At 52.8% G+C, this 24,196-nt stretch overlaps 1 protein-coding gene across 3 annotated transcripts; it reads right to left on the bottom strand.

Annotated features, from left to right (window-relative positions):
- Positions 1–9,911: 9,911 nt before the first annotated feature.
- Positions 9,912–24,140, bottom strand: Pdlim4 (PDZ and LIM domain 4). Of its 3 annotated transcripts, none has more exons than XM_021637336.2 (7): positions 23,957–24,140; positions 18,685–18,836; positions 15,033–15,111; positions 11,083–11,264; positions 10,774–10,937; positions 10,344–10,461; positions 9,912–10,223 (listed from the first exon to the last, which is right to left on the bottom strand). In XM_021637336.2, exons 1-7 carry the CDS (start codon positions 24,047–24,049, stop codon positions 10,019–10,021), a joined length of 993 nt encoding a protein of 330 aa, XP_021493011.1. In that variant the 5' UTR covers positions 24,050–24,140; the 3' UTR covers positions 9,912–10,018. The 3 variants fall into 3 exon arrangements, with proteins under 3 accessions (XP_021493011.1, XP_021493012.1, XP_021493014.1); XM_021637337.2 differs by having other exon boundaries at positions 10,777–10,937; XM_021637339.2 differs by lacking the exon at positions 10,344–10,461 and having other exon boundaries at positions 10,153–10,223.
- Positions 24,141–24,196: the final 56 nt, after the last annotated feature.

The raw sequence follows: 24,196 nt of genomic DNA, 5'->3' as shown, positions 1-24,196 counted from the left end.
TCTCAGATTCCTGCATTTGAAGGCAAATAGCTCAGAGTCCAGGGTGACACAGGAGCCTTTTAAATCCAGGACAGCATTGTACTTATCAGTCAGGGAAGATTTGCCAATAAAGCATAAGGATTAGAAAAAGTAGGCTTATTTTATATAATTTCATTGATCACTCACTCACAGACCCTATATGAACTGTATTTTCCTGTGCCTGGTTTCTTTCTTTCTTTTTTTTTTAGTTAGTTTATTTATACAGCAGCCTGTGCACCAGATCACACGATAGATGGTTATGAGCCACCATGTGATTGCTGGGACTTGAACTCAGGATCTTTGGAAAAGCAGGCAGTGTTCTTAATCTCTAAGCCATCTCTCCAACCGCAGTTTGCCTAGTTTCTTAACCAGTAAAATGGAAATATCATTGGAAAACCTGAAGAAGCATATTAAGCCTTACAACAGTAAAGATTTATTTACTTTTATTTGTGTGAATTTTTTTTCTCACATGTGTACTGTGTTCATGCCTGGTGCTCATGGAGATCAGAAGAGGGCGTCAGATCCCCCAGAACTGGAGTTACAGATGGTTGTGAGCTGCCAGGTGGGTGCCGGGAACCCAACCTGGGTCCTCTGTCAGAGCAACCAGTGCTCTTAACCGCTGCGCTGTTTCTCCAGCTGCAAGCCTGGCTTTAAAAGCTCACAACTCACTGCCCTGACACCAGTTGTGGTTTCATGTTTAGCTGTTAGCTTGTTCCAAGGTAACTTTGATGCTGACAGTTTGTCCCTCTCACCCCTGTGTTCAGGCTTCATATGACTTGAGCTAAGATATGTTCAGAGGTTAGCTTCAGGAACTGATGGTATTTCATGGAGAAACACTGCGAGCCCAGCTGCATGACCCCTGGGGAAGATCATGAGCCTGGTGTGGTTAGGTTTTGTTTTTGTTTGTTTGTTTTGCCACAAACTTGACACAAGCTAGAGTCATCAGGGAAGAAGGGGCTTCAGCTGAGAGAAATGCATCCATAAGATTGGTCTGCATGGCTGGGTGGGTGGACTTCCCTGATTAATGTGGGAAGGTCCAGACTGCTGTGGGCAGTGCCACCCCTGGGCAGGTGGTCCTGGGTCATATAAGAAAGCAGACTGAGCCAGCTATGGGGAGCAAGCCAGGAAGCAGCACCCCTGTTGAGTTCCTGACTTGGCTTCCCTCAATGATGGACTGTTATCTGGATGTGTAGGCTGAACACTTCCTCCCCAAGTTTCTCTGATCACAGTATTTGCCATAGCAACAGAAACCCAACTAGAACATCTCCCTAAGAGGGGAATAGAACAGCCAGAAACAGACAGAAATGGGCACTGAAGAACCCACTCTGGGGCTGGTGAGGTGGCAGGCAACTGCTGCCAAGTCTGATACTCTGAGTTCAAGCCTTGGGACTAACAAAGTGGAAGGAGACCCCCATAGGCTGCCCTTTGACCTTCACATGTGTGCTATGGCCTGCCCCTTTCCAGGTAAATAAACCAAAACGTAATTAATGTTTATTTTAAAAAAGGAACCCACAGCATGAGTAAGAGGATTGAGAAAAGGTTTAACTTCACCTCTTCCCAGTCCTTGTCACACTCTCTCTCAGATATTGTACCTCTTTAAGGAATCAACCTGTAGTGTCCAGTAAGAGCTCGGCTTCCCTGCCAGTTATTTCCCAGGTGACCCAGGCCACCTTGGTGCACACCTGGATGGCGCTAAAGGAAGGGAGGCTGAGAGGCACTTGGCCCCATTAGCCTTTATCTTTGATTTTTGTCTGTTTGTTTTTATTTTTATTTTTTGAGACAGGGTTTCTCTGCGTAGCCCTGACTATCCTAGAACTGTAGTTCAGGCTGGCCTGGAACTCAGAGGTCTGCCTCTGTCTCCCGAGTGCCAGGTAGGATTAAAGGTTTGCACTAGTCCAGCTAGTCTTCATCTTTTTGAGAGAGACTGAAATGAACTGGTTTGGTTTCCTACCTTCCCTCTCTAAGAACAGTTTGGGTAGTCCTTTTGCTGGTGTCCCTTCTGTTTGCAAAATGTCCCAGCTTTAGTGGGTGACAAGTCTCAGGATAGAAGCCGTAGGATCTAGCTGCAGATGGCTTCTTCCTTCCTTCTGGGTCACATCAAGGGAACTGCAGGACAGCTGCCAACAGCAAGATTGCTTATAAAACCCTCTTCTTTCTCTCTCTCTCCCGGGTAGCTGCATTTCTGTTGTTCAAAAACCTTAAGGGTAGTGTCTGCCTGCCTGTTAAGAAAGATTAGTCTTAGGACTAGAGACAGTTTCTAGAATTTTCTCTCAAAGTGAGAAGTTCTTATAGATATGAAGCAGATGCCCAACACTCTCTAGCTTAAAATAGAATTCCAAGGGATGGCATATATATGCATGTATGTGTACATGTATGTGTGTATTTATGTGTGCATATGTATACATGTACATATATAAGTTTGTGTGTTTGTCTACTTTTGTGTGCATATGGTGTGTTGGTGGGCGTGGCTTTGTGCAGGTGTATATGTTTCTGTGCATGTGGAGGACAGAGGAGATCTGGTGTCCCACTTCATCACTCTCCACTTTCTTTCTTGGAGACAGGATCTTCCCACTGAACTTGGCCTTAGGCTGGTGACTAGTAACCCCTGGGATCCTCCTGTCTTTCTACTTTGTACAGTATGGGGGGGGGGATGTTATAGGCATGCGACCAGAGCCACACTTGACCTAAAAAAAAAAAGGTCTGGGTACTGAGATCTGAACTCAGGTCCTCATGCTCACCCAACAGGCCCCTCACCCCACTTATCTCACTATCCTTTCAAGAGGTCTGTTCTTGAAGACACTCCCTTGCCCTTTTAATAGTGAACACACAGGTGGTCCACGGGCTACGGGAAGGACAAAGATGGTGAAGTTGGAGTTATTATTTTACTAACTTTCTTCCTTGATAGAGGCCATTGCTAAACCCAGATAGGCTCACTGAAGAGCCAGTCAAGGCAGAGAGTTTTATGTTTAACAGCCACCCTTAGAATTAGGGGAAACCCGGGGGGAAGGATTTTAAGTTTTTTATGACGGCGACAGTCATTTATTGTAATTCTCTTTGGGCTGACTAGAAAGGGTACTTTCCAGGGCTTCCAGAATATCTCTTCCTAGAGGATTGGTGGCAATGTTGGCCACAAGAGGACATATCAAGCCTGTAGACCCCTCCGGGTCTTCCCATTTGTACACTTGTTTTGGGGAGGAAAAGCATGAGTGCAGTCTCCTATACCCAAAAGCTGAGATCCAGGAATTAGTTCCCAACCTTGCAGGACTTCTTGCCTTAAAATGGTTTTATCTGCTCCAGTGTCAATAAGGCCTTTGAATGGTTTTGTCTCCTATTTTCATAGTGATTTTCGGGTGAGAGCCTTCTGAGATGCTGGAGACCCATAAAGCCTTTTTATTGGAGCAGTTTTCCCCTCTAACTGTTGGGACTGAGGGCTGCACCATTTTAAGTTGAAAGGCTCCGGTGGCTTGCTATCCTTGTTATAATGAGAGTGACAGCTTTTGCTCTAGTGAAATTCCCTATGGCACCAGGACAGACAGTCATGGGGATGATGGCATTTTTGGTGTGTGTGTGTGTGGGGGGCTCCCTCAGGGCATTTGTCTTTCCAGTACCTTTGCTTACCACAATTAAAATAAGCCCCTTCTGTTTTTATCACAGCTGCAAAGGCCTGGCCAATAGAAGCAGCCTGGTGGGATGTTGTCCCAATATCCCGAGTGGACACAGTCTGTCAGCATTCATCTTTAAGGCCCTGGCAGGCAAGCCTACACTCAGAAGCCATACCCTCTCACGTGAAGTTTTTAAGGAGGTCTTTGGCTAACAGGTTAGGAATTTTTCTTTCTAAGCTCATTTTTGTTCTATGAATAAAGTCAGAGAGAGCCTCTTCCTGCTTTCAGTGGAGGAAGAGCACGGAGGAGCTGGGGCTTTGTAAGCCAGAAGGTGGGCTAATCCCGTCCCAGGCTTCAAGAGAGGAGGGATGGACCTGATCCCTGGTGGCTGAGTTGACTGTTGGGCTCCTGTGGAAAAGGCTCCCTGGCCAAAAAGTTCATCCTACCCCCATGTGACATTGCTTTGGGCCTGATTTCACCTGAATTGTTGGAGGCATTCATCCCTGTATAGAGTTAGTTTCCCATTGTAGGGAAAGTGGGCCGGCGAGAGGAGAGCAACAAATGTCTCGCCAATCCTGGGCGGTGATCTGACTTCAGAGAAGAGATCTGGCCCACTGCACGTGAATGCGGTCTTCTTTAACCTCCTGTCTGAGCGCTTTTAAATCTCCGGCCTGATAAGGGTACCAATTAAGGTTTACCTTGCGGGGGGCGGGGGTTTAACATGAAATGGGAATGCCTGGATCTCCAGACTCACAGTGGAGTCCCGGACATACAAAGCTGCTTGGTAGTAGTGGGAGGGGCTGAGGGAGAGCCTGCAGAATGATGGCTTAGGAGGAAGAGGAGGGTATGCGGCAGATTTGGTGTGGCCAGAGGGAGCTGCTGGGACGGAGGAAGTAATTGTTTTGCAAGTCTCTTCTATTGCCTTTTCTAAAGCCACTAGGTTTGTAAAGGGATGATCATCAGGACATTTTCCCCCATCAGAGCCACCTGATGGGGGGTTGGAGGGGTGTGAAGCATCCTTGGTGGGCCCCAGTTTAGAGGGACCCACCCATGGATTGATGGCAGCCATAATGGACAGAAAAGAAGGTGGCTTCTCTTTGGGTAAGTTTCTTGTCACCAGTTGACAAGGTGAGTGTCACTTCAGCCCTCTGATTTGGGATTCTTTTTGATGCGATAAGGTGTTCCCCACAATAAGCAAAAGTCTAGAAGCACCTTGGGCAGGAAGGAACGTTCTGGAGCTTTGCAGCATGGGGGATTCCATAGAGCCCTAAACTTTGGACACCAGCAGCCACCCTAGTGGTTCATGTTTTTTTTTTTTTTAAGAGAAAAAAAGACAGTCCCACCCCCAACACCCAAGCGGGCTGTCAGGGCCCAAACAGAGGGCTAGAGGCCTTCCACCCAGGCCAGGGAGTAGCCCTGGCTGGAGGGTTTCTATTGCCTCTTTGCTGTGTTTGATTCCTCACAAAGGCTTAACCCGGAAGTGAGAGAGAAGGAAGAGACAGACTGTCAGCTCTCTGGTAGACAAGCAAGATCTGCTGGGCCAATCAATGTCCCCTCTGGGCGGGGGAGGGGGATTGCCCACCTTTTTCCTCCATGTTCTGGTGGTCTCCTTAAACCCCACATTGCAGTGCCAGCTGGCCAGCTGCCATTTCAGCTCCCTCCCCCACCCCCACCCCCTACTTTCCTGGCTGTTAGTGGAGCAAGCAGTACTCTTCCAGGAGGAAACATGCAATTGTCCTAGTTTTTCTCGCTGTTGAGATTAGCTGGTATGGGACCATGACAAGTCCATCAGCCTTTCTGAGCTCACACAACCTGGCCAGCAGGAAGGCCTGGAGCACGTTAATCCCATTATAGTTAGATCATCCATATAATTGCTTCCTCTGAGTCTGTGGCTGGGCACTGGCTTCCTGTGTGCCTACAGGTGAGAAAAGGAGCTGAGTGTTTGTCTGTCCACTGCTGCTTCTGTCAGTAAAGAAGAGGAGCGAGTGGCTCTGAGTCCCAGTCTCCGAGTGACAGGGGAGACAGACATACTCACTGACTACCTCTCTAGTGGGTTTCTGAGCGCACATGGCTGATGCCAAGCCTGGGCCCTGTAGGAACCACTGAGGCCTCTCGGCCTTACAGCCTCAAATGGTCAGACACTAGTGAAGATGAGGTCTGATTTCACAGCTCTCTACAGTGGCAAAGGGACACGGGACAGCTCTTGCTTAATACATACACCTCCTGAGTACCCTCAAGCATTTTTTATAGGTTCTTCTTCCATTGAGTCACCTAGAGGGAGCTGGGTACGGTGGTACCCGGCTATAACCCAGCATCTGACATAGAAGGATCAGGAGCTCAAGTTCATCCTTGGAAGCACAGCAGGTCTCTAGGAGTAAGGGAAGGAAATAAAGCCTGTCTGTCATTCAGAGAAGCAGAAGGAAAGATTGGGTTTGAAATTCCAAAGATCAAGGACTCATGGGAGAGTCTGGGGTAGGGGGCTTGATGCTTAGCCCACAGATTGGGTCACTGTGTGATCCAAGAGCGGTGTGAGCAGGGCATAGGAGGGCTGACCCCACCGGGCCTTGTGAGCAGGGGTTGGGGTTTTAGACTTTGTCTACGAGCAGTGAGGAAGCATGGAAGTTAACAGAAGTAACTGCCATTTTAAAACTTCCTTTTGTTATTATGTGGGGAAATGACCGAGGAGAGGCCTGGAGACAGGCAAGCCTGGGCAGGCCAGGCTGAGACCTCGACTGGAGGTGCGGACTAGTTAGGAATTAGTCAGGGATGGACGCAGTCACCCTTCCTGCTTTCACCTTTGCCCATTACAGTAAAGTCTTCCCACTGCAGCCGGAGCCATCCTGTTTAGACTGTAAGCCCAGATTATGCCAGCTCCCTGGCTTCCCATCTCGGGGCACAAGCCAAAAATCCTTGCCAAGACCTACAAGGTCAACACAGTTATCCCGTCCACCCCGCTTCGCTCTGACTTCATCTGCTAGGCAGCCACCTCGTTCACTATTCTTAGAACACGGGAGCACAACCCTTTCCCTTGCCCTTTGCATTTCCTGCTCCTTCCGTTGGTAATGCTAGCCAACAGGTGCTCATCCCCACCTCAGATCCCTGCTCTGGTCACCTGCTCCGTGAGGGCTTTCCAGACCCCTCATATAAAGCAAATTATATAAAGTTCCATTGAATGACCTCATTTCCTTCATACTACCATTGATGGTTTGTACTTTTGGGTGTGTGAGATGGGATCTCAGATAGCCCAGGTTAGCCTAGAACTTGCTACATAGCCAAGGATGGCCTTAAGCTTCTGAGTCTTCTTCTGCCATGCTCCCTCCCAATCCTGGGGTTACAGGTGTCCTTCCCCCCATTTCATGCAGTGTTGGGAATTGGATCAGGGTTTTGTATATGCTAGGCAAGCACCCTACTGTGATGCTGCAGTTCCAGCCCCAGCTTATGTTCCTGTTCTGTTTGTCTGAAATGTTTTCCTAATAACATGCTCAGTACCCGGGAGGTTCTTGGTCAGTATTTAGTGAATAGATGAACTAAGGTTGAAGATGTAGGAATTGGGCAGTCATTTTCCAGGACTTGCTTATAGGAATTGGAGTGAGGATGAAGACAGCAGAGGGAAAAGGTGCGTGTGTATGTGTGTGTGTGCATGTAAAAGCACGTATGTACGTGCAAGAACAGGTGCTAACCCTAGACCGCCCATACCCTCTGGGGTCTGGGTAGGACATAAACAGCTCCAGGCTGGGCTCAAGGAGAAAGCAGGTTGTACCCGAGGCTCAAGAATAGAAGGGGGCCACAGAGATAGAACTTTCTGAGAGTGTGAAGGGGGTCTCTAGAGGAAAGATCTCTATTCCCGCTCTCTCTAGATCCAGGGAGCTCCCCAGTCACGGTTCAGAGGTGTTTGTTTTCCCAAGCACAGCATACCTAGTCACTGACTACTGGACATGAGCAGGAGCACATCTGACATGTTTGTAGAGGAGGAATGAGGTGGAAAGATTAATTGTTAAACTCTAATGTCCTCATGGTTAAAGCCATGTGATGTCACAGGAACAGCACATGGATCGGAGGGATAAAATCCAGCCCCAAATATTCTTAGGGGAGTAGGGAAAGGGGCTGGGGAGGCAGCTCATTCGGGAAAGGGGACCTGAGTCCAGATCCCCACGCCCACCCCACCCCCGGCACTCCTGTAAAAACTCCTGTATGGTGGCATACACCTGTAATCCCAGTGCTGGGGAGGCTGGGACAGGAGGAACCCGGGAGCTGACCTGCAACCTGGTCTCACTGAACCTGTGAGAGAGCCTGTCTTAGGTAGGAAAGCAATAGAGGAAGACAGCAACAGCACCCTCTGCTCTCCACACACCTGTGCACACACTAAAACAAAAATTAATGTAACACACACACACACACACACACACACACACACACACACGCGCGCGAGCACACACACACACTCACACATGCACACACACGCGCACACACGCACACACACACACGCACACACACACACACATGCACACACACGCGCGTGCACACACACACACTCACGCACACACACATGGTGGACTACTCCAGGGAGCGAGAGAAGGGACACCGTTCCCTGCTGTTCCTTCAGCACCGACGTGCAGCGAGCACGCAGTAAATGACAGCGGCATGCCTTCCGTGCACAGTATTCATCATCAGGGCGAAGGAAACGCAACGCTCCTGCCTGCCGCGCTTTGTCTACCACAGAGAAACGTGTGAAAAACGCTCGGTGTCGGAGACAGGGAGAAAGCAGGCCCTGCCGAGTGCAGACGGTTAGAATGGGAACTGGTAACAGCCTCCTGTTACAAACGGACGACATTATTCGGGGCTCATTAAACGAAAGAGCCAAGGTAGGTTCTCACCAGGAGTAAGCGGGGGTGGGGTGGGGGGAGGTCCCCTGGAGCTAGAGTTACAGACAGTTGTGAGCTGCCGTGTGGGTGGTGGGACTTGAACCTGGGTCCTCTGGAAGAGTAGCCAGATCTCTTAACCACTGAGCCATTCCCTCCCCCCCCCATCAAAGTACCTTCTAAGACCCCCGTCTGTGGATGGGTTGCCCTTCTAACTCTGTGACATGGAGGTGAGAACAGCACAACAGCCCAGGAGTGAGAACACTGTGTCTTTGAGAAGAGCTGGCGGGGCACCTCCACCAGGCCTTACCCGTGTTTATCCCAGGGTATAAAAGTACCTGGAGCAGGAGGAGCTGAAGCTCAGAGTTCACTCAGAAACTTCAGTTGCTGCCTCAGCTTCCCCAGTCCGTTTCTGCTGGATGTTGGGGTTGTCTGTCTGATGATGTCATCTCCATCTGCTGCTCTTTGTCCTTTTATCAGGAAGCCTCACCCAAGGGAGCTTTCTTTATCAGAAACTCCAGCGGACTGCATTAGGGGACCTTCCTCAGTCAATTCCTGCTGGACATTTTGAGTGCCAAGTTGATTTTGTTTTCACTTCTAACCATCCATACGCCCGCCATCGGTTCTTTCACTTTACCTTACTGTACGTTTAATAAACTCACTCCTCCAAAACTGAAAACATAGCTAGGGTAGATCATTCTCCAGACTGTACAAAACACGGCTGTCAGCAGTCACTCGTCAACCCATGTAACTTTTGTATTTTTGAAAGTGAGTTTGAATAGGTTTATGTAACCAAAAGGTCTGTGGCAGAGCCCACTTCCAGTGAACTGGAAAGCATCCAAGGAGTGTAGTTTCTACTGATGGTGGAGAAAGGACCAGCTATCTTAGAGGGAAAGGAAGTGTTCTTTCCAAGATGCTGCCTTTTGTCTCAAGGAACAATCAAGCTTGCCCCCTAGTGGGAGGATGAAGAAAGAGGAGGAGAGAAATGGTGCTGGTGATGAGTGTGTGCCCACAGAAAGGAACGTGGGAAAAGAGAGTACCAGGAAGTGGGCACCATCCTTGGAGGTTTCTAGGGACCATCCCAACCACTCACGCAGACAAGAGGCACACCAGAGCCGTCATGGTCCACATTTAGCTTTGAATAGTTCCTGGCTCTGTAGAGAACTCTTGCTTTCCTTATTGCTTTGTTCTCAGCTACCATCTCTCCTGACCTCACTCACGCCGGGCTCCTCGTTATATTGCAGCTCTAGTGTTAACGAAGCCATCCCTTCTGACTCGGTCTGCTCTCCAACCTAAGCTGTGGAAACAACATGAGGCCTGTCTGGCTCAGCACTGAAGCTAGTGTCTAGAACAAGCCCGGCACCTGAACTGATCTTACAGCGCACTGGAGCTGCGGCCTGTACTAGACGCCATCAGGCCAGATACCAGCTGGTTCCGGGGCAAGCAGAGGGACTTTATTAGAGAGGCCAAGAGGACATATATTTACACGGGCCATGAGGGGATATTAAACGAAGCAGGGGCGGGATAAGATTTCCCAGCTCACACGAGTTCCACCTTGGCGTTGGGGTACACGGCCACCACGTCGTACCCCTCTGGCGGCTTGACTCGGGCCTTGGCGTGGTTCTCGCAGTACAGCCGTTCGTCCAGGAAGAAGTACCCGCGCTGCTTGAGATTCAGGCCACAGTCGCTACACATGAAGCACTCGGGATGGTAGAGCTTGTCCCTCGCCTTGACGATGGTCCCCCTGTTGTAGGGGGGACAGAGGGACAGGTGACTGACAGATTCTAGGACAAGCCTCCTTCTGGGGCCCTGGAAAACAGAAGTGGAGTCGTGGACCGTGCAGGTGGGCGGGGCAGGTACTCACACGATCCCGTGGCCACAGCGCGTGCACTCTGGTAGGCCCTGCAGGCCACTCAGTGGAGCGCCGAGCTTGCTGGCTGCTGGCTTGAGGTTCCGGGGACCACCAGACCCAGGCCGTTCCCCTGAAACACGGAGTGCAGGTAGTATGAAACGGGGTAGGTGAGAGCTAAGAGCCCCCATTTCAGCAGGATGCTGCTTCTGGATCCTGGCGACCAGAAGCCTGGAGAGGAAGCACTTGGTTGATATGAGGTAAGGGGGAACCACGAGGTGGTGGAGTGGAAATCAGAAGGCGAAGGCTTGGTTGAAGGCCAAGAAAAAGGCTGAGGAGAGACAGCTGATTGGAAGGTGTGGATCGGCTGGGGTTGGAAGGGTGGGGGTGAGCTGAGCACTGTAGGGAGAGGGGAGGTGGGGAGGTAAGGTGTTGGGAGTCTTACCACCTTCACCAGCCTCTAGCATTCCCTGCAAGTAGCGGAAGGATCCAGACTGCTTGGGCTCCGAGGCTGCTGGCTCCGCTGGCTCCCTTAACATCCTGTATACCTCTGAGCCCAGGTCCACCCTGCAGTCCCGGTTCCGAGGGAGAACCCTGGCTGTGTCAGCACTGGGAAGGAGAGAGACGGAAGGCCAGTGTGGCAATCCCAGCCTTGGTTCTGGCAGCCTATAGGCGTGAGGTTCTGAGATGGAGCGTTAGGGCCAGGATGAGATGTGAAGGGGTGTGGCTTCAAAGGCCCTGGCCTCTGTCCTACCTGGGGGGTGGAGACACATGCAGAGCGTTCATCTGGGCTGGCAGGGTGACCTCGTTGCTGCTGCCATTGTGAGGGACTGAAAGGCGAGGTGGCTGACCATACGGAGATACCAGGCTTGATCTGTTGTCTTCCAGCCCTGTCCCAGAGACTGAGGACCGCCTGCTGGTCGCTGGACTGCCATCCTGTGAGGGTGAGGCCTGGAGGTACTAGGAGGCCCTGAGGACCTTTGATCACTCCTGTTGACTCTCCTCCTCCCCCTGCTATGCCAGCTCTCTCTGTCCTCTGTTGAGCACTGCTCTGACCTCTCTAGGGTATGGTAACAGCCCTAGGAGCCCTCTGACCTCTGGCTGTTCCTGCTGACATGTACTTTCCTCCACCCTGCTATGCCAGATCTCTATGTTGGTTAGCTACCTCTGCCCTGACCCTTCCAGGCTATTGTGCCCAGCCAGAAAAGGGATCCACGGCTAAAAATACAAAAAGCAACTCTTTTCCTATAGTCAGAAAAGGCCCTTAGTGCTTTCTTGAAGGCCCTTCCGAGGGAAGTCCGAGGTGCAGGGGTGCTACCATGAGGTCAGCTCCTCTGGGCCTGCATCCTATCCCTGCTTCTCAGGAAAGCTACAAAAGGTAGCTTTCTTGGGGCAGAGCAGACAAGGAGCAGAGACTGGGCCCCACCACCCCTAGAGTGACCTAGTGTCCATGGCTGAAAGAGCTGGGGGAAGAATGGCCTGTGCTTGTCCCCCAGCTTATAAGGACAGGGAAGGGACCCTGTGGTGTGGGTCTGAACAGCGTCTGGGTGCCTGTGTCCATGCAGAGTCCAAAGCTGTGCTGCCCTCAGCCCACAGGCGCGCAGGCACACCCACAGCAATGTGAACAGGGCACGTACATTTAAAGACACGTACATGGGTAAGGACAATACACACACACCAGCCAGTCTCCCTACATACCCTGCTCATGTATGCAGGGTTTCACACACTGGGAGTCACTGCTGATCATCCTGAGGGAGGCCTTGTGGCTAAACCTGGGCAGGCAGGAGAAGTAGCCTCATTTAGGGGATAAGGTTCAAGTTTGGGCTGTGAGTGTGTCTCAGCCTGAATCTATGTGGACATTCTATATATATAGATATGTATATATAGAGAATGTATGTATGTATATATCATATGTATATATGCCTTCCTGCTCTGCAGTGTGGCCAGAGAGCCTGGGCGAGGAAGAAAGGAAACCTTTCCTAGCAAGAAACAGACCAGCTTGGGCACTCAGGCACCTTCTAGCACCAGAACAGTCAAGCGTGCCAGGCTCTGCCTTAATTACCCCTGATCTTTGCAGGACAGAATCAGTTCCGTAGGAGCCCCCTCCCCAGATCCCAACAAAAGCCCGAGGCCTGCTGGCCAAGTTGGGCCCCCTATTAACACTGCCACGGTGGCGACAACAACAGCAGCAGGACCCCAGTCCCCCATCAGGCCCAACGAAAGCCCCTAGAAACCTGAGCGCTCTTACACACGCGTCCGCAGGGCAGACAGGGAGGCAGGCAGGGCTGGCTTCTAATGGGGACCAGATGGGTTGTGGTAGGTAGGGGTAGGACTGGGGAGGGGGGTTGGGGCTGGGCTCTGCATGAAACTTCAACAGAAAAAGAGGGATGGGAGTCAGGAACCAGAGACTGGAAGGATGGAGGTCCTCACTCACCCCCAACCCAGCAGGGTGTGGGAGCTGACTTCAGGGTCATTAGTGAGCTATGGCCCCTCCCATGGCCACCCATGCAGCAGTTTTTCTAGTGGTGACCTCAGTGTGTGTGTGTGTGTGTGTGTGTGAGTGACAGTTGTATCACTCACTGGTGCACTTTTTCCATCTCTCTGAACCCTAACTGGAGAATGTGGTGGTCTCCACATCACAGCTCCTCAGCAGAGGATGACGAGAACGGACTCCATGCCAATCACACACCATGCTGTCTGGCTGGATGGCTGTTGGTGGGAATCCCTGTGTGCCCTTTCCTCTCTTTGGGCGGCAGCGTGCACATACCTTAGGCTCCCCGCCCTGAGCTCCAGCCTGACACTGGTGAGCCTGCTAAAATCTCAGAAGGGTGTCAGTGAAGACGTGACCAGACATGGGATAATCGTTGTGAACAGAGACGAACACTGCAGCCACAGGAACAGGTGGCTCTCTCTCGGTCTGGCTGTTCAAGGCCCCCCTACTCCAGAGAGCTCTCCTTAGTGCTACGCTTCTCCCTCCCTGGGTGGCCCGAGGTCCTTCTGTTCCACTCGGGCCATGAGAAAAGAGGGTCTTCTGTGGTCTTGTGGTCCTAAGGCTCCGTTCCACTTGAGGATGCATGCCAACGGTGCCCTGTGTTGGCCTAGGGCTAAGTGTGGTTTCCCCCTCCTCAGATGGTGCCAGCCAGCTCCACCCCCACACTCAGAAGGTGGGAGCAGTGTGGGGACAATGAGCCCTGTGTCTGCTCCTGGGGACACAGCCCTGCAAGGGCGGGGAGGGTGTTGTTGTCGCCACCCATGGAGCCTACGACCTTTTAAGTACAAAGGGGGGGGAGGCAGCAGCTGGGGGACCTCTCTGTTGTTTGTGGAAATTCACTCCCCTTACAGTAAGGGCCATCCCTGCTGGCCTTTGAAGGAGACTGGGAGGAAAAGAATGGGGGTGGGAGAGGCCGCTCTGCAGCCCTGGCCGCTTGACCCTGTTTGGAAGCCTCTGTGCAGCCTCAGCCTCCAAGCCCCACAGGGGAGCCATTCTGCACCCCAGCTTTCCAAGCCCTGAGGGGAGCTGCTTGACCCTCTGGTCCTCGGAACCCACTGGTCTTGAGCCGCTGGTGACTCCCAACCACGTCTGCCCTGTCCTTTCAGCACTGGTGCCTCCCAGGAGCTGCCCACCCTCTGCTCCTTGCTGCCTGCGTTTTCTGCCAGGCCTGTCCTCTTCTCTCTGTCTGAAGGCCTTCAGGTAAAGCAAAGCAGGCTTCCAAGATGCAGGCGTTTCCCAGGACAAGCAGAAGTCCGGGACAAGGGACCTAAGAGCCTCTTGGTAGCTGTGCCTCACCTCATCCTGAGCCTCCCTCAACCGTACCCAGTCACTGCTCTGACCTCTGACCCCGGGGCACACTCACCCACGGGTCTGCAAGTGTTCCCGGAGTACATTTCCTCTTCCCACACCCTTCTGTCTAGGTCCTAGGGTTTGGGCTTGGATACCCTTCCTCTAGGAGACCTCTCTGACTTCTTGTTGAAACCTCTTCTCTGCCCTGGTCCTTTCCCTTTTGTATAGACAAAAGCAGGTCCAGAAGCCACACCTCACATGTGGCATGTTCTGGATCCAGCTACATCGCAGACTAGCCCAGGATTGACCTTGACCATGGGTGTGGAGCAAGGCCTAGGTATGTGAGTCTGGCGCACTCCCTGTCCCGTGAGATCCTGCAGCAGCTGGGTTCCCTCACTCTCCTGAGGACAGGGCCGCAGCGGCAACTCGTATGTGATACAAAAAAAGAACCTCTCCAGCCTCTGACAGAATACATAAGGCCAGTGCAAGACTGGAGCCGCCATAGCCTAAGATCCCTCACAGCTTGAGGCCGCCGCCTCCCCACCCCCATCTCTCTCCAAGTCTCTTGACTTCTTCCCCCCCACCCCCTTCAGCATCTCTGGGTATGGGAGTAAACCTTAGCTCCCTGTGTGGAAATGCTGAGCCAAGACCTAGCCCAGCCTCAGCCTGCCACAGGCACCCTTGCCAAGAATGCAGGATAACTTGGAGTTGGGACAAGCCCACTGCAGGTGCTCATTCCCTCAAGAGCAAGGGACAGGGGCAGGCAAGTCCCAGAGGAACCTTCTACTTCAGTAGGTCCTGGCCATCTGACTATCAATGTGAGAATTTCACCGGTACAGGTGAAATCTCTGGGCCATGCCTGGCTCCTCTGCCTTGGGCTCACCCTGAGCCAGCTGGGCCAGGCCAGCAGTATCTGTACATACCTGGGACTCAGTATCAATGTGGATCCTATGTGCTTGAGCTTTGTCCTCAGGGGCACTGGGCCAGTTCTTGCTCTCAGGCCTGCAGCAGGAATTGGGGTGGTGAGATATATCTGCCTACTAGTCCCCTCATCGACGCCTGGGAACCAGGGACAGGAGGGGTTAGGCTTGGGGCTCAGAGTGGGGTGATGTCTCAACACGCCCTCCTTTAGCATAGCGCTGTCTGCCAAAGCAAGGAGCCACGAGCTCAGGTCTGCTGCCCTTCCCTGCCAGTGGCTTTTCTGGTCTCATTCCTGAAGAGTTTGCAGGAGAGGCCTTGCAGCACAGACACTCTCCTGCCTCACTGTAGCCGGCAGAGAGCTCCACTCCGGGAGGCTCAGATCACAGCAAGGCGAGCCAGGCCTCACACCTCACACCTCACACATGGCTTAGCCGGGAGCCAGTCCGGTTCATCCTCTGACCTCCACAGCCTCTGGCCGGGGCCTGAGTGGCTCTCAGGGAGGTGAAATGGAGGCTGTGGGGGAGCACCTCCCCTCTGGCTGCCTCCACCCACTCAGGCAAGAGTCATCACTGATGCCTGCCCAGCCCAGATGGGAAACAGGCCATTAGGAAATTCCTGCTTCGCCATAGAAACCAAAAGCCAAACACCGCTCAGGAGGGAGAAAAACATCGTAAACCTGCCATAAGCAGGACAGGCGGGCCTAAAGGCTACGGGCCCAGCCCTGCCACTCAGCAGCTCTATGAAAGGCAAGCCAGGAGGGTGTGTGGACCCTGGATTGGCAGGAAATAATGTCCCTCTACCAAGAGGCCTCCTGGGGCCTCAGAAAGTCTCATGACTCTGGTAAAAGCTCACTCTTGCCTCCTCTCCTTGGTTGGTTCAGGGTTTTGGGTTTTTTTTGTTTGTTTGTTTTGTTTTTTGAGACAAGGTCTTTCTCTATAAGCCTGGGTGACCTGGAAACCACTCTGCAGACCAAGTTGGCCTTGAACTCACAGAGGTCCACCTACCTCTGCTCCCCAGTGCTGGGGTTGAAGCGTGTGCCACTACGCCCAGCTCAATGGCTCAGTGGTTTAACCCTGTATCCACACTGACTCTGTACTCACACCTCTTCATTCTGCTCAGTCTTCCGGAGCCAGTCCTTCCCTCACAGCCTTGTCTCCAGGCACCCACCTGGGTTCCTGGGTGACTCCTCTAAAATAGCTCTAACCATGTCCTCTACCTACTCTGAATTCCAGTAGGACAAACCAGGGATGCCCATTTACCTTATAGTTTTCTAAACACCTTTCCAAACATGGGGTGAGGTCAGAGCCCACAAAGCACCCAGTGTCGTGAGAGTGACCCAAGATGTCAGACAAAAATGGAGGCTTTGGGCTGTGCAGGTGACTCCAGTTGCCCAGTAAAACAAAAGGAGGCACAAAAGTTGGGCCATGCACAGGTACCAACTGATGGCAAGAGAGACCATCTCTGGCAGAGTTGTACTTTACAGGAGGAAGGTCCTGATCTACAGACAGGCCCAATCGATGTGATCTGACTTGAATTCTTGGATGCCTGACTTGGGCTCCATGTAAAATAAGTCTAGAGGGAAACAAGGCCTTTCCTGCATATCTCAGGCTGTGGGGGAGTCAGCAGGGTACCAGAGGCAGGGAAGCTGTTCTAAGAAGGCCAAGTCCCTCACTCTAGCCAGGTCATTAGGCTGACCCCCTGCAGAGCCTATTAAAGGGGTAGAGGACATGTCTGGGGCTCAGGCATAAGCCCTGAGGAATGGACTGGACAAGGTGAAGGAACAGAGGCCTTGTAGATGGGCCCAGTAGAAAGAGGGTTGGGCTGAGGATCTAGTCTAGGTGGCTGTGTTTTAAATCCCCCTCCTCCATCCCCCGCCAAGTGGAGTGTGAGGGAGGACTGGAGATGGTGGAAGGAGAGAAAGCCTTGGTTTTATTCTGACTGAGTGAGCCTCAGTGAACCTCCTCACTATTCAGTGTCAAGATCCCCAGGCAGCCCCTGATGTGGGACTGGAGAAGTTTGGGGTGGGAGGTAAAGTGCTCATTGGAAGGCAGGTGGCCCTGTGGCCTGCTCCATGCACTCTCATCTGTTCCATGGCCACATGGCGTTCAGAGTCTGTAATTCCCAAAATGCAACAGGGCAGTGGCCTCCTGATTCCATCCATGCCTAGACTGGAACAAATGACCAGGGAAGGAAGGCAGGAAGGAAGGAAGGGGGATCTCCACCCCGCTACCATCCCTGACATCATTCTCTCTGGGAATCTCCTGACTCAGGACCCTTTGAGTCTCTCCAAAGCTCCGCCATCCCTAGGGCTGCCCTCATTCAGCTAGAGAACAAAGCCAGAGGTGAGTCAGGGCCCAGGAACCCAGCCAAGCTGGGAGGCTTCAGAGGCTACTTGCGGGCAAAGCTTTCCTTAACCAGCCATGCCTCAGTCTGGCAGAGAGTGAGAGTATGGGAAAGGAAACCCGGGCTCACGGAGCTCATGTCTAGATGAAGCTTGGTGTGCTTGCTGTGTGCCAAATGGACCATAGATTTTCAGCAGGGCTGCTCAGAGCCAAGGGCATAGCCAAGGTTCCTGACCCCAACAGGGATCAGGTCACAGACCAGGCACAAACAGGGGCTACCTTATAACCCTTCTTATCACATTTAAAGTCTCTGAGTCATTGAATCAATCAGGCATGGGTTAACTGTGTTGTGGTTTAGGGGTGGTTTTGTCCACAGAGATCTACAGGGGGTCGTGGAAAGTCCCTTTTGGCAGTGAATGTGGCAAAGTTGAGTTTTGTCTCTCGGCCCAGGCAGGGAAGGCGGGTGGAGAGATCTCACTCAGCAAGAATTAAGCCAGCTGCTAGTGGGAACTGATTAAAGAGCCAGGGCCTGAGCAAGGCAGAGACCGGAGCCTTCATCCCAGCACCTTCATCATTCATCCCACCCTCATCCCTTCATGATGGGATGCACAGCATTACATGGTCCACGGAAGAAAAAGCTTGTTCTAAATCCAGATTTAACCACAGCAGAATCACGGGCCCTGGTAAAGTCAGCTGTTGAGGCAGAACAGCTGTGGGATTGGTCAGAAAAGTTGGCAGCCACTAAAGGAGAAGAGAGAGAGGAAGGGAGGGAGGGAGAAGGGGGAATGAGGGAGGAGAGAAGGCGAGAGCTCGTATGTATATTATTGCCTGATTATATGACTTTAAGTGTCCTCTACCTTGCTAGTTTCATTTGTAAAGTGGGGCCTACACTAGGTTTTACACTGTGAGGTTAGTTTGGAGAGGAACTACTCATCAAACTGGTCCCTTGGAGGAGGGGAAAGGATTGATGTGCATTTTTTGTTTTGAGATAAGATCTCACCACGCAGCTCAGGTTAACCTTGAACTCTTGCTTCTTCTATCTCAGCCTTCCAGGTATGGGGATAACAGGTATGTGTCACCCAGCTTAAGATCTTATTTCTGCTGCCAGAAGGGCAACAAAGCACTCTGAGCCCTAAATTGTAAAGGCTGCTCCCAGCTCCAACCCGTGCTATTCAGGCCCCGTGACAGCACCGATCCCTCGCTCGGGCCTGGATGAGACGCTCTGAGTTGAGGCAGAAAGGCTGCATCTGCTCAGCTCACGTGCCCGCCAGCACCCGTCCTATCTCCTCCAACCTCTCTGGCCCACGCTTACCTGCTTACAGAGAGTGTCAGGTGATCGTGGCAGCCTTTAATGCGGTTCTGGGCCTCCAGGTGTGTCATGAGCTCTGTGCTCTCACCGTTGATGGCTTGGATCAGGTCACCTGGGTACAGGGCAGCCAGGGCCGCTTTGCTCCCGGCATGAACCTACGGTTAGAAAAATTACACGGTTGGCACAGTCATGATGTGACCTGGTGGGCTAGATTTCTACCAATCTCAGAATCCGGTCAGTGCGGCCTTGCACCAGTGGGACCTGGCTTGGGACCCCTCGTGGCCTCTGACTTCAAAACCTCAGTCTCCAGCCCCTTTGAACCTTGTTAGAGGTAAGGATGTATGAGGAGCTTCCTCTAGCCTCGGACAAGCGGAATGCTACCTTATAGTCTGTGTAGATACACCTAAGACAGAGCATGGGCATGTCCTAAGTATCTCACTGGCAATGCCATACTCCAGCAGCCCTTGACCTTATCTGATCGCACCTCTCATGCCCACCACACATCCACCTACCCGCTCCACCATGCCATGGTTACCCCCGGCTAAGTCCTGTAGGGTAACTCCCAGGCACCAGCCAGCACTCACATCTTCACTGCCCCACCTGCCGCCCCTTCCACCTGGTACCCTCCCCCGACTGTTTAACCCTGCTCACTAACTGGCCCACTCCTCCTTTAGGTTTCGGCACAGGGCCCAGTTCCTCCGAGACAAACTCCTTGTGCCCACATTATCCTAGTGCATCGTTACAATTAAAAAGAGGAGGTGTGCACAATCACCTCCTTAAGCAAGTTCAAATCCACCCAGTTCCAACTACCAGCCTACCCTCTGGGGTCATAACTCCATCTTGACTTCCCCCGCAGGTCACAGTGTCCTCTATTGACCCAACAGACTCAAGCACCTTTGGTCATCTGATGGAGGTCATGTGATGGGGGTGGAGAAAGACTCAGGGATATCTAAATAAGAACCCTGGGGACTGAGGTGGCAGGGCACCCCGGAAACAAACAGAGGACAGACAGGGAGTCCTCATTCTTGCCCAGGACTAGCAGCCAGCACCTCTCCATGGCTCAAGACTTGCAGATGACCTTGTTCCTATCAGTGGGGCTGGGAGTCGGAGCTCCTGGCAACCCAGGCAGGCTCAGCTCAACCAGTTTCGAATACAGAGTGGACAAAGGCAGGTGCTGGCACTTCCTTGGCTAGAAGCTTGATGTGGGCACTGCCCAAACTGCCTTACCCTTAAATAGTCTGCCTCAAGAAATATTCTTTCTCCTCCCAACCCCCATGTGTGGTATGTGTATATGTGCCCAATAGCCTGTGTGTGTGTGTGTGTGTGTGTGTGTGTGTGTAGAAGCATCCAGTGTTGTTTTCTGTCTTTATTCTTTTTAAGACAGGGCTTTTTTTTTTTTTGACAGGGTTTCTCTGTGTAGCCCTTGGCTGTCCTGGACTTGCTCTGTCGACCAGGCTGGCCTTGAACTCAGAGGTCTGCCTGCCTCTGCCACTCAGAATGCTGGGATTAAAGGCGTGCACCACCATGCCTGGCACCCCTGCCGAACCCGGAGCTCACCATTTTTGGCTAGCAGTAGCATTTTGGAACCAGGAAAGCACATAAGTGAGGAACTCCTGAACGCTAGGCCACAGGCTCTTCAGAGGTGGAGGAGGGGCTAAAGAGATGGCTCAGTCAAGAAAATGTTTGCCAGTGAGCTTCAGGGAGCTGTCTGTCTACCTGCCCCTGCGCTAACATTACAGTTACGCTTTGCCATAGCTAGCTTTTACCTGAGTCCTGGGGATCCAAACTCAGGTCCTTAGGCAAGAATTCTACCCAAAGAGCCATCTCCCCAGCCTCACACCTGGCTCTTTTATGTAAGGGCTGGAGATTAAGCTCAGGTCGGTGTGTTTACATGGCAAGCACTTTACTGAGTTATCTCCTCATCTCTGTCAAGGAACGTTCTCTCCTGAAGCAGGATGCCCTAGCCAACCAGTCCACCATGACTCTTCACTCACTGGCTTGGGCACCAGGCACTTGCACAAGCTTGTCCTCTTGGGGCAGGTGCCCACTTGGCACCATCTGATCCCATTCTCCTGTCAAGCTTTTGCTCAGGGTTCCCTGCTCTTCATGAAACCTGATCTCTGCCAGCATTTTACCATATCTGGCACAGGGCAACCTCTCGGCCACCAGGTGAGGCCAAAAACTGTTCTCGTGCCTACCTACAGATAAACAAAGAGGGGCTTGGAACAGGGCCACACCTGGCCCAGGCCCCCAGTGGACAAGAGTCCTCTTCCTCAGGGCTAGCCGGCTACAAGATGACTCAGCTGGCACAAGGGGTGCATTCAGATCCCTGTAGGTGGAGGAAGTTCCTGGAAGCAGAGGTGGCTGGGATGTGGCCAGCTCCATTGAGCTTGAGGAGCTCTGGTCAAAGAGGGTGAGAAACCAGGAAACCGTGACTCTCAGCTGCCCGGTACATGCATTGTCTCCTGAGTTCTCAAGGCAAGCCCATTTCCTAGCCTAGGCAACCGAGGTTCAAAGAAGACAAATGTTTAATTAATAAATGGCTGAGTCAAAAATCCTAACCTAGGACAGCTGGGTCCAAATCAAAGCTTGGGCTCGGTTAACCGCTGTATTTTTCTGCAAAAAGGAAGAGGGTGTCACAGGAGGAGATAACATTCCGGGTGGGAACCCGGTGTCCTAACAGCTTACCTAGTAGGAAGGAGGCTCGTGTGACTTCGAGTATCATTAGTGAAGGGAACACGGGCACAGAGCAGTTGCAGGGGTCAGATTTTGTAGAGTCTATAGGCCCTGGGGTGAGATGGTGGCATTTCTCATGGGCCTGGGAACCACGGAATGTCCTATGCAAGGAAAGCACTAGATGGGGGGTGGAATTCAGTCAGTCGTTTAGCTGTGCAGTACACGATAATCAGACAGACCAAAGGGAAGATGGGAGTGGTGAGGTCAGATGGGAATCTGGGGTTTATGAGTCAGTCCTCTCACCTGCTGCATTTCAGCCCCTGCTGTGCCCCCTGCAGAAGCCTGTGGTGGGTGGGAGCCACTGAGGGTCATATTATCTCTCCAAACAGGCCTGGATTCCTGCTCACACCCCTCCTGTCTGTTTACTTTAACTTCTCTATGCTTCAGGGTCCCAATCTACAATTTGAGGCTGGGAAGGGGGTGTCTAAGGATTGTTATGGGGACTTCCGGTGACAACTAGGACATCTAACTTCTCTACAGGAGGCTAGGCATACAGCAACGCTCCTTCCAAGGGCTGGTTGCTGGGAAGGTGCTGGTTCCAACACCGGAGAGGGTGGGGCCTGGTACACAGTGGTGCTTGGGAAAGGCCAGTAGTCATTACAGTTTGCCTATAAGGAAGAAGCCCTGTACATTGTTCTTGGGGATCCCAGAGGCTTCTTGGGGCAAGACTGTAAGCTCCCAGCACAGTCAAACATGAGCTGCCCCACTGCCCACACAAGGCTCTCCCTTTCGACTGGATTCTGGGCCAGGATGACTCTGGAAACATAACAGGGTCTCTGAGAGGACACAGGAAGGACTCCAGAAGCCGTTTACTGATCATCAGTAAACCTCAGATCATCAGTCCCTGCAGTGTTACCCCTGAGGTACCTGCTGGGCAAGCTGTGGCCTGTGCCTCCCCAGCTCCGTAAATCTCCCAAATCCCACCCTAACCCAGGCTCAGTCACCCTCGCTCCTAATGTCTGAGCTACCGCCACATTATTTTGGCGGGTAAAAGGGAATTTTCTCTCCCAAACTGTCTGTCCATCAGGGGCCTGCATCTCCTCCCACCAAGCCCCCATCAGTGCCAAACAAGGCCAGGGCAGCCTCTGCTGACGTGTGGAGGCCTTTCCCTGTCGGACAGGCAGCCGCGTGGGCAACAGATGTCTTAGCTCTCAGTCGCCTGCGGCAGCCAGCCGTAGCCACTGAGCCTGTCAGCGGCCTCACACCCAGGGTGCCTGGCCTGCTGGCTGGTCTAACACCCTCTCCAGTCCTCCTCTGCAGAGGCATAGTATGACCCACAAGGCAGACATAGATGCTCTGCTGCACCCCTCCCCCGCCACACACACACACACACACACACACACACACACACACACACACACAGAGAGAGAGAGAGAGAGAGAGAGAGAGAGAGCAGGGACCTCTAGGGAGAACAGGGAGATGAAAGTCTCCGGATGTGCTGAAGGCAGACCTCACTTGGCCACAGGGACCTGGTGGTGAAGACAGATGTGGGAGGCCTCCGAAGACAGCTGGTCCTGCCTGTCACCCAGGCCCCCATTCAGAGGATTCCACGATTCCACACCCACCCAGTGCCTACCTCTTCCCAAGAACTGAAAAGAAGTCTCTAAAACTTGGCCCAGCCTTCAGGGCCAGAGGAATCGTTAGAGTGGAAGAAGGTGGCTCTCAGGTCCCCTGACACAAGTCCCCAAAGACTCAAAAGAGACCTAAAGCCTCTGTGAGGAGAAGGGATGTCCGTATTCCATATCTGTCCCTTCCCTCCAAACTGGCTCTTTAGGCTCCAAGGCTGGGGAATCCCTACCTCAGGCCCGGAACTCCTCCGCTCCTCTATCTCCAACCCAACTACCTCTCTAAGGATGTGCCCCCTCCTCTTGCTCCTCTGCCCCAGGTCCAGTAGCAGGGTATGGTCCTGGGAACCACCGAGGAAGTGGGTTGAGGCTGGTCCCTGGCTTTGTGTTAGCTTGTAAAGAAGGGGAATCATGCCTCATAGTCTCATATGGGACACTTGCCTGGAGGCCAACAGTCCCTCTTGGTCACTTCCCCTACAGTGGCTGAGGTCAGAGAGGAGAAGCTGAAGTTCAGAGTGGGGAAGTGGGCGAACTTCTCCGGGACAGCAGACCCTCCGAGGACCACCCCAGGGGAAGTGGGCTTTCAGTTACTTTGTCCCAAAACTTCAGGCAGGGTTGGGTCTGAGACGTTTCTGGGCCTCTGTAGCGCTGTCCAGACTCCTAGCCAGTGTCTGAGAGTTCTTCCCTGGCCCAGAGTGACTTCCCCTAAAGAAACTCAGCAGCGGGGAGCTGGTGTGTGAACTCTTGGGGAGTCTCACCACCAAACGGGGCAGACAGGCAGGCAGGCTGGGAGGGAAAGGAGGTAGGGTTGCGCTGCCGTGCCGAAACTCTCATCCATAGCATGCGGGTCGCCCAGACCCACCTTTCTGCTTTCAAGCTTCGGACACGTCGAGGATCATGAGTCCTGGGTCTACTAGGAGGACAAAGTCTCGGCCCCCGGGACCACCCCGCTGCCCCGCGGGGGTCGGACTCACCCGCGAGATGGTGAGGGGCGCGCTGAAGTCCCTGCCGCCCACCAGGCGGAAGCCCCAGGGTGAAGGGCCGCGCAGGGTCACCGAGTGGGACATCGTGGGCCGGAGCTGCAGCCAGAGCTGGAGCCGGACACGGAGGAGTCGCCGCCGCCGCCGCGGTTGCCGCCGCCTGGCCGCTGCGCCCCGCCCCCGGGCTGCCCGCCCCCGAACCCCCCTCCGTCCGTGCCCGCGCCCCGCGCGCAC

Source organism: Meriones unguiculatus, chromosome 11 (genome assembly GCF_030254825.1).
Source record: "Meriones unguiculatus strain TT.TT164.6M chromosome 11, Bangor_MerUng_6.1, whole genome shotgun sequence".
Lineage (NCBI taxonomy): Eukaryota > Metazoa > Chordata > Mammalia > Rodentia > Muridae > Meriones > Meriones unguiculatus.
The sequence above is the reverse complement of the archived record's forward strand: the minus strand, read 5'-3'. Positions and strand labels throughout refer to the sequence as shown.

Bases quoted from the DNA above. Each gene is read 5' to 3' on its own strand.
- Pdlim4 (XM_021637336.2), bottom strand. From the start codon at position 24,049: ATGTCCCACTCGGTGACCCTGCGCGGCCCTTCACCCTGGGGCTTCCGC. The intron at 11,265-15,032 runs GTATGTACAGAT...TCACCCTCACAG, and splicing joins ACATTGATACTGAGTCCCAG to GATGGCAGTCCAGCGACCAG. The intron at 10,462-10,773 runs GTAAGACTCCCA...TCCGTGTTTCAG, and splicing joins GCTAGAGGCTGGTGAAGGTG to GGGAACGGCCTGGGTCTGGT.